Source organism: Papio anubis, chromosome 3, assembly GCF_008728515.1.
Source record: "Papio anubis isolate 15944 chromosome 3, Panubis1.0, whole genome shotgun sequence".
NCBI lineage: Eukaryota > Metazoa > Chordata > Mammalia > Primates > Cercopithecidae > Papio > Papio anubis.
In genome coordinates, this window is record NC_044978.1 from 94,643,635 (window position 1) to 94,653,830 (window position 10,196).

Genomic DNA, 10,196 nt, shown 5'->3' on the forward strand with positions numbered 1-10,196 from the left:
TTAGAACAGTGCTTGGGACATAGTAAGTGATCAATAAATTTCAGCGATCAATAATGATAACGATTTTATCTGCATCTTAATAAAGCTGTTTTTAAAAATGGCAATAAAATGAAAAATTAGTTTTCTCATAATTGGAGTTGTTTTAAAAAGGATGATTTTTTTTAAAAAAACTCATATATAAATCAAGACCCAAGGAAATGAGGTAGCAGTTGTAACCCCAGAGTAGTATAATTCAGATGCTCCAACATCCACAGTATAAACAGGTTGTTATAGCCAGAGTCTAGACCTTGTCTAAACAGGGTAATCAATGAGCAAATGAATGAATAACAAAAGGGTGGAAAGTAACATTCCTAGGTAGTGAGTATCCATTCACTAACCACCAGGCACTGTGTTAGCTACCTTCACAAATGTCTCCTTTAATCGCCTGTAAAATCCAAATTATATGAAAAAAGTCTCATTTTTCTAATTTTTCTGAGCAAGAGATTTTCATATATCTGTAAATACACACAAAATCTCCTCTGACCCGGCCTTGCAAGAGGCCTGTTTTTGTTGGTCAGCTTAAGCTCGGGATAGCAGTGAGAACTCATGAGGACACGCTCTTGAGTAGATAGTTGTGGAACTGTTTTTTCTTTTCTTTTCTTTTCTCTTCTTCTTCTTCTTTTTTTTTTTTTTTTTTAAGAGAGATAGGGTCTCACTATGTCGCCCAGGACAGTCTTGAACTCCTGAGCTCCAGCAATTCTCCCACCTCAGTCTCCCAAAGTGCTAGGGTTACAGGTGTGAGCCACCATGCCTGGCCTCTTTTTTTTTTTTTTTCCAATTTTTAAAAATTGCCATGCTAATCTCCTCTGTATCATTCCAATGTTAGTATATGTTCTGCCGAAGTGAGCACTTTGGAACTGTTTTCTAAGGAAGGTGGGTTCAGTCACCTGAGGACTTTGATTTACTGGAGATTAGAATCTCGGGAAGGGCTAAATGGCTCCAATGGAGCCATGAGGCCCAGTGAAGGTGGGAAAAGAGAGAAGAGACCCTGTGATGGCGCTGAGGAGAGTGACTGGAGAGAGAACAGAAATAGCTACTGGAGAAATCTCATAGAGTAATGTAGATGAGTCATCTGTCCTGAAGTCATCTCCTTTTCTCCTCCAATAAAGTCTACATTATTCACAAAAGCTTTCGAATTCAAATTTGTTTTAGGAAAGATGTACTGAGTTAGGCCTCTAGGTGGGCTTTATTAGTAGCAAGACCAACCAAGAAGTTTCTCTCATTCAATTGTATTTGCTGCCTGGTTCTCAGAGAAGCACTTGTCTTAATGCCTCAATGCATATATTACCTACTGCCACCTGGTGGAAGCATATGCTAATTTTAAGATAAGTGCCCAAACCAGATGGAGGTGGGGGAGATGCTCAAACTGAAAATCTAAATTTATAAAAAACATATGACTAGTCTCAGTTCTACCGCTCTCTACCTATAATCTATCAATCTTCTCATCTGCAAAATGAGGGGCTAAAAAAGTGATTGCTAAGATTTCCTCCATCTTCCAAATCTGTAATTGTAACAAAAATAGATTTCAGGCGGAACTCTAGTGAACATGCCAAATGGTTCTTCCAAACTACAGCATTAGCCTAGTTCTTATCTTCAGCTATTTCTAAAACACATAAAAACATGAGCCAAAATATAGTCATTTATCTATATGGTTAAGTCCAATTTACCACTCATTGAAAATTTAATGTCATTTTTTAAAGTAAATTTTCCAGTTAAAATGTACAGTAAAACAGGTACCAGATGAATGTTTGGTTTCAGACTGTCACTGTTAAAACAGAAAAAGTGGCTATACAAAACAGAACAAAAATAAGTTTAAGAAAAAGAAGTTTCTGAATCAACCATGATAAGGATCAAACGTCTCTTTATTATTAATGCTGTCAAATGTGTTACTTTCTTTTCCTTTTACAGACCCAAAACAGTATCTATACTTACAAGCTGCCAAAATGTCCCTGATGTTCATAGGTTAATCATAGGTTATATTTTGGAGAAGACTTACTCATATATTTCTAAATTAGTTATTTTGTTTTCAGTCACATAGTTGCTTGGGATTAAGCCTTCATTCCTAGAACAAAAGAAAAAGCAAAAGTCAAAATGCTTGGCATGTTTGTGGCATTATCATGGCAATAATCCTTTAAAAACCTCAAGGATGTAGGGGGAAATCAAATTCATTTTACTGATTAAATTGTTAAAAGGAGAAAAAAAAGTTTTTTAAATTTCGAACTCAACAAAAATCTCTGTACAAGAAATATATTAAGATCCCGACTTGTAACGTGAGTAGTTTAAGAGATTTTATGACCCCACAATCTTTTCAGAGAGAAAAGGGGGCATTTAAATGATCACCTGATATCATAGTGACTGTGTTAAAAACACAGCGATTACAAAGACATTGGCTTCATTCTTTTCAATTGCTGAGGAGTATTCCATAGTATAGGTATTCTAGTTTAGCCATTTCCCTGGTAGAAGCAATGCTGTAAAGAAATCCTTGAACATGTCTTCTTGTACAGAAGTAAGAATATTTCTCAAAGATAGATACCAAGGAGGGGAATCGCTAAGTCACGGGATATGTGCATCTTTCAGGATATGCAACAAATTGTCCTCAAAGGAGGATATACCGATTAACACACCTATCAGCATGGTAGAGGCTTCACTTTTCCTATACCTTAACCAACATTTGAAATTACAAAAAGATCTCCAAGACATATTATTGAGAAATAAGAGTAAGTTGCAGAATCATGCATAAAGTATGATAAGATTTAGGTAATGAATTCTACAAACAATACCATATATTTTGATATGTGTATGTAAGTGCATTGAAAATAATCTGAAAATGGATAACGGTATTTACTTTTGGGGAGACACTTGTGTTTGCAGGTAGTGGCAAAGTACAATTTTGATATTAATATTTGCATATTATATTTTTTAAAAACTCTATTCACTTACTGTGAAATAAAAAATTCAATTTTTAAGTCTGAGGCATGCCAATAGCATACCCGCAGATGTGGCTAATTACACAGTCCTGAACCTACTAATGCCTCTTTTTCCACTGAAAAGTCTCCATCACATGTTGAGAACTGTTAAGAGAGCCACATCACTGAGAAAATGTAGTTGGAGAGGTATGTAATTTACATGCTTATAATACTTGGATACTTAAAATATCCAAATCTTGACAAATATCAGAAATCAATGCCAGCCTTCTCTCTCAGGAAGTCCAGATATTCCTCAGAATTCTTCTCAATTCAGGACTCCAGTCAGGCATTAACCATCTGTTGCAACTGACACAATGAAACCTATCTGCATCCCAGGATCTTTTCTCTTTCTAATCTAATTCAGCAGCGACTGCAATGTTTGCTTTCAAAACTTGCCATTGTAGAAACATAAAAGTGAATAAAATACTATTTCTGTTCTTACCTTAGAGCTTAACAGGAAAAAACCGACAAATTCCCAAATGAAAGCACAAATTAGAATAAGAACCTACATTGTCAGAATTACTATTTCCATTGTACAAATAAAGAAACAAAAATTCAGAGAGGGTAAGTGACTTGCCTGGGGACACACAATAGTAAGCGGCAGCATCAGGATGTGAAGCCAGGTGTACCTGATTCTGAGACTCTGCCTGAAAACTGCCTGAAATCACTGTTCTCTCATTCTCTCACATATCTTGGGGGAGAGGGGACAGATTCCATTTCATGCAGAGGAAAGAGTTATAACCCTGAGTCACTAAACAGTCTTCTTTGTGTTGGAGGAATTGGATACGGACTAAGTCATGTAAGTGTCTTACCCCAAACGGTCTCTTGCCTTCCACCAATGAGGATTATATTTCTCCAGTATCAGGTATTCTTCTGCTCTCCTTAAGGCTAAATTACAGGGTTCTCTGGGCAGAAAATCATAAAGTGCCTTGACTTGGATCTTCTCTTCAGCAACCTCAGAGGGTGGGAGGGGAGGCAGTGGCTTTCGTTTTGACGGCTGCACACAGCCCGTGTTGGACTGTGAAAACCAAGAAATGAGTTGTTTTACAATCATTTTAATAATTTGTACTAAAAAATATAGGGATAAAGCATATTTGCCTTCTGCCTCACTTTTCTTATCTAGCTACACCAAGGCAGAAGCCAGGATGGGATAAATGTAGAAAAGGACTAACCATAAAACTCCTTTTGGATCCAGCAATACCCTCATCATTTTGTACACTTTTGAGATAACAAGCTCTCTTGCCAGCATTTCACTGGACTTTTTAATATCAAAATTCTCAAAAGATGATGTACTCTTCTTCAATAGTTTTACCTTGTTTTAAGAATTTTTTTCTCCTTAAAAGAAGAAAAAAGGCCTTTTTCTTTGTGTGTGGCGGCAGCTCGTGCTTGGGTTTACCATACTTCCTAAGAATGCTGTTTCTCACTGAAGTGAAAATTAATCTCAGCCTCAAAATGACAGGAGCCAGAATATGTTTTTTCCCACTCATTGCCCATTTTCAAGTTCTGCCTGTAAATATAAGTAGCCTATTTTAACTGGTCTTTTCTTTTTCCTTTTACTTTCTTCTAGAACATTCCTTCACAAATTATTGAGCACTTATTTTATGCCAAGCATGATACTAGATTCTGGGTAACAAACAGCACCTCGTGAATGAAGACTCTAAAAAGACAACCTTTTCCATTCCCCTCTTGCCTGTCGAAATGATACTCACTTGCTTCTTATTTGACAATTGACTGAGCCATGGCCTGCGACGCTGGGTGTGTTTTTCTGGAAGCTCTTCATCTGGGCTCAGGCTTATCTGTGTTCTCACTTGTCTGACATTGAAAAGCAATCATGTTACAAATAATTATTTGTACAAAAGGTATCTATACATCCACTAGATTTTCACAGAAATAGTAGAAACATCCAGGTCTGTTTCCAACTCCATTTTCATTTAGAAGACTTCCTAACTCCATCTCCCTGGGCAAATTACTAGTTTTAAGAACTTAAGTTTCCATATCCAGTAACTAGAGGTGCTAAGAGCATAGAGTTGTTATAAAATAAAATTGAAAAACCATGTCACATTCCCAGTAGAGTCTGGTGCATCTTTGGGGCATAAAATTATAATCATGGTAATAAAAACTTACTCTGTATCTGGCTCAGTGCTTGTCATTTTATATGCATTAGCTCTTTTGATGGTGTCTTTTTGTTGTAAATAGACACGGTATAGTGATTAGGAACATGAGTTTGAATCCCAGCTCCACCGTTTCATAGTGTGGCCTTGGGTAAGCAGTGTAACCTATCTAATCCTCAATTTCCTCATCGGTAAAATGGGAATTGTAAAAAAAAAAAAAAAAAAAAAAAAAAAGTAGGTGGTTTTGAGAACTGTATGAATTAATAAACATAAATCTTTTAGCATAGTATCTGATATACAGGATGCTCCTGTTAAATGTTAGCCTTTTTCTGTTAACATGCTGCCTTGGATTTAATTCTTACAGAGTCATTTACTGCCACTAAAGTATAAGATACACCGATAGTTTTGGGGAGATACATAACTAAGATAGGATTCTTGCCATTAAAGGGAAAAACTACATATTGGAGCACAGACCTATAAACAACATACATGAAATAAAAATTAAGTGGAGAACCATGCCGCACACGGTGGGAACACAATGGGATGAACAACTAAGTCTGAAGGACCAGGAAAGGATCCCAGATGACTTGACATTTGACCTCGACCTGAATTCAACGGGGAGAAAATGGGAGAAGGTTCCCAGGTAGAGAGAACAGCAGGTGCAAAGAGACATGGTGACTCCATAGGTATTAAAGAAACTGAATTAATTAATTTTCAAGAAATTGCCCTTGGAGTAGACTTACCGCTTCTGCACTGAACAGCAACAGCAGCAACAGAAAACCGACTGGATGGTGTTATCTGAAAAGCAGGTCATTTCTCAGCTGTTAGAAAGCCACGAGTACATGATATTGAGGGAGTCTCTAAGGGATGGGTGATACGAATTACTATAAAGCGTATGGAAGTCTCGATCGTGCCTTCCTTCACTAGTGGAAGACAAATAACTGTCACTAAAGCAAAAAATAAGTTTCTGGCACCTTGGCCAGTGTGGTTTCCCTTCTCAGGCTCTTCTCCCCTGGCCTGGTTTTTGCATTTCCTCAGTCTGTGAGTGATAAATGACCAGTGTATTCTCTTTTACCTTTGTCAGGGCTAATGTTCACTAACAAATGTACAAGAGAATAGGATTCCAAAAGTGATGCTCTCCTAGGAAATCTGTTAGCAGAGATTTTGAATTAGGTCTGTCGTATATTTTTAAATTAAAATGCTTAACACATAGGCTCTTTTTAAAAATTCCATCAACATTTCAGTGGGATGGTATTTCAGTGGGATGATTCTTTTATTTATTTCTTGCAATTAAAAATTGTTCTAAACCTTAGCAGCATGTTAGAATTATCTGAGGAGCTTTTAAAATATTCTGGTGCACAGGTCATACCCTGCATACCACACACCAAAAAAAAATTAGACTATCTGGGGATGAATCTAGGTATTGGTATTTCTTTTTTTATTATTTTTTATTTTACTTTAAGTTCTGGGATACATGTGCAGAACAAGCAGGTTTGTTACATAGGTATATATGTACCGTGGTGGTTTGCTGCACCTATCAACCCATCATCTAGGTTTTCAGCCCCGCATGCATTAGGTATTTGTCCTGATGCTCTCCCTCCCCTTGCCTCCCACCCCTCAACAGGCCCCGGTGTGTGATGTTCCCCTCCCTGTTGTCCATACGTTCTCATTGTTCAACTCCAACTTATGAGTGAGAACATGCAGTGTTGGGCTTTCTGTTCCTGTGTTAGTTTGCTGAGAATGATGGCTTCCAGCTTCATCCCTGTCCCTGCAAAGGACATGAACTCATTTGTTTTTATGGCTGCATAGTATTCCATAAAACATAGGCTCTTACTCTGGAATAAGTTTAAAGATAAACTGAATATTTGAAGAAAGAACTACCTAATAAGTCTAGGTTATGCCTAGACTTTCATTGTCAAGCTTCATCATTATTCGATTTAAGTGAGATGATTTTCATTTTTAAAGTCCATAAATAAGCCAAGGGTGGTGGCTCATGCCGCAGCACCTTGGGAGGCTGAAGCAGGCAGATCGCTTGAGCCCAAGAAGTTTGAGATCAGCCTGGGCAACATGATGGAACCCCATGTCTACCCCAAAAAGCTTTTTTAAAAAATTAGCCAGGCATGGTGGTGCATGCCTGTAGTCCCCAGTAGTCAGAAGGCCAAGGTGGGAGGATCCCTTGAGCCTGGAAGACGGAGGCTGCAGTGAGCTGAGATTGCACCACTGCACTCCAGCCCGGGTGACAGAGTCAGACTCTGTCTTAAAATAATAATAATAATAAAAAAAGACCATAAATAAATTTTGAATTTCAAAAGGATATTTTATTTTCATAGAACCTACATTTCCCCATCAGTTCATAATCATATTGACATCTGAAAATATTCTGGAGGCAGCAGAGTACCTTAGAGGTGAGCATTCACTTTGAGGGGAGACAGACCTAGGGTTTAGCCCTAGTCACCTGGCTGACTACATCTTGGATAAGTCTCTTTACTTATCTGTCTTAGTTTTCCTAACTGTAAAACTGAGGTAAATAGTATGTACTCCCTTTGAAAAGCCCTAGAAGGCAGAGATAAATGTCTAACTTTGTGACTTTGAGTAAACTAGTAAATGTTCTGTGTTTCAGTTTCCTCATCTGTAAAACGGGAATAATAGGATGGCTAACATGTAAGCCAATGGTGAGGACTAATTAAATTGATTCATGTAAAACACCTAGACCAATACCAGGTATATGGTAAGAGGGTAATCAAGAAGACTGATTGTAATAGGATCGTGGTGAAGAACCAATCAGATAACATCTTTTAAAGTCCCTGGAACATAAAGGGAAGCATTATCAGTCAGGATCCCAACAAGAATCAGAAGGCACATAAACAGAACCAAAGACAAGAACCACATGATTATCTCAATAGATGCAGAAAAGGCCTCTGACAAAATTCAACAGCCCTTCATGCTAAAAACGCTCAATAAATTCGGTATTGATGGAATGTACCTCAAAATAATAAGAACTATTTATGACAAACCCACAGCCAATATCATACTGAATGGGCAAAAACTGGAAAAATTCCCTTTGAAAACTGGCACAAGACAGGGATGCCCTCTCTCACCACTCCTATTCAACATAGTGTTGGAAGTTCTGGCTAGGGCAATCAGGCAAGAGAAAGAAATCAAGGGTATTCAGGTAGGAAAAGAAGAAGTCAAATTGTCCCTCTTTGCAGATGACATGATTGTATATTTAGAAAACCCCATTGTCTCAGCCCAAAATCTCCTTAAGCTGATAAGCAACTTCAGCAAAGTCTCAGGATACAAAATTAATGTGCAAAAATCACAAGCATTCTTATACACCAATAACAGACAAACACAGAGCCAAATCATGAATGAACTTCCATTCACAATTGCTTCAAAGAGAATAAAATACCTAGGAATCCAACTTACAAGGGATGTAAAGGTTGAATTTCTTAAAACGGGGACAGAATAGGAAGACATAACCAGAGACTGACAAGATGACCCATGTTGTGGAGGGAGTTAGCTTTTTCTTAGTCTCACTGGTGCTTGTTCAATGGCCCCCGAATATCTTACCATGTGTCCCATAACTCCAAAGCAGCTGACTTGCTAGAACAGAAGAATGGCCTTTTAAAGGCTCAATTACTATCACATCTGGAAGACAACATCTTGCAAAGTTCAGGTAGGGTCCTGTAGGATGCAATAAATGTCTTAAACCATCATATGCTTTTGCTTTTCCATAGCCAGGATACATTATATGCTTTTGTTTTTCCATAGCCAGGATACATGAGTCTGGAAACAAAGCGGTGGAGATTGGAGCAGCCTCTCTCACCATTTCATCTAGCAGCCCACCAGAGTATTGTTGTTTACTTTCCCTGTGACTTTGGTTTTTGTAGGTTTGGAGATTCCATTGCCAAGAGAAGAATCCTTTTATTAAGGAATATTGAAAGTTGAACTGCCCTCTGGCCGCTATGGGATTCCTTGTACTACTGAATTTATAGGCCCTGAAGGGGGTCAGTGTAGCTGGGGTGATTATCCTGATTAACAGAGGAAAATTGGGTTGGTACTTCACAATTATGGCAAAGAGAACTTTGTTTAAAAATTAGGGAATGCATTCGCTTCATTTCCTAGTGTTCTTAATAGTCCTGGTCAATGGAAAACTGTAGCAACCCCACAAAGACCAGACTAAACAAAAACCCAAATCCTACAGAAATGAATATTTGGACACCTCCTCCAGCCAGGGTGTTGGCAGTGGCAAAGGGGAAATGGAATGGATAATGGAAGAGGGCATATATGATTTCCACTTTCAGATGGGCCGAGTGCAGTGACTCATGCCTGTAATCCCAGCACTTTGGGAGGCCAAGGTGGGCAGATCACTTGAGGTCAGGAGTCCAAGACCAGTCTGGCCAACATGGTGAAATCCCGTCTCTACCAAAAACTATAAAAAATTAGCTGCGTGTGGTGGCACATGTCTGTAATCCCAGCTAGTTGGGAGGCTGAGTCAGGAGAATCACTTGAACCTGGGAGGTAGAGGAGGTTGCAGTGAGCCAAGATAGCACCACTGCACTCCAGCCTGGCCTACAGTGAGACTCTGTTTAAAAAAGAAGGAAAGAAAAAATGGATGCTGAAGGGTGTACTGTGCTGGATGTTTCTTGTCTGCCCCTCTCCCTGCTGGTCCACTCCATGCCTTTCACCAGCCTGCTCTTCGCTCCTGTGTGATTTACATACAACCATCTGGCTTCCTTCTGGGTTAGGCCAATGGAGAGCCCAGCAAGGAGGGAGGGAGGAGAGTGGAGTAAGGATATTAATCCTCCTGATTTTCTTGCTATGAAGTCTCCTTGGGCCATCTGTGTCCTTGGATGGATGATACGTGCTCTTTTCCAGGTGGCCTGGGCCACAGACATCCTCGCCTTCTAGGTTCTGGTAACCTTCCCTTCCCTCCTCACTTGGTTAGGTGTGGTGATGGCTCAGCTCTGGATTCCTGCACTATCCTTGTAGTTTTACTATGCTCTACCTACATCTCTATACTTCCTTTTATAAATAAATCCTTCTCAACATATCCAAGTTTGTGTGCCTTCTTTTTTTT

At 38.8% G+C, this 10,196-nt stretch overlaps 1 protein-coding gene across 3 annotated transcripts in view; it reads right to left on the reverse strand.

The window, feature by feature from the left end:
• TXK (TXK tyrosine kinase) overlaps positions 1 to 10,196 on the reverse strand; it is a 69,295-nt gene that overhangs the window by 43,021 nt on the left and 16,078 nt on the right. For 2 of the 3 annotated variants that reach the window (XR_001902491.3, XM_017958685.3), the window contains exons 1-4: positions 5,860 to 6,612; positions 4,715 to 4,817; positions 3,818 to 4,023; positions 2,036 to 2,101 (exon numbers count right to left, since the gene is read on the reverse strand). Coding sequence is in view for 2 of the 3 variants with exons in the window: in XM_017958685.3 (XP_017814174.1) it covers positions 2,036 to 2,101; positions 3,818 to 4,023; positions 4,715 to 4,817; positions 5,860 to 5,930 (446 nt within the window). In the remaining variant the exon portion in view is untranslated. Of the gene's footprint in view, positions 1 to 2,035; positions 2,102 to 3,817; positions 4,024 to 4,714; positions 4,818 to 5,859; positions 6,613 to 10,196 lie in introns of those variants that run through there. The other variant, XM_003898654.4, reaches the window with a different exon arrangement.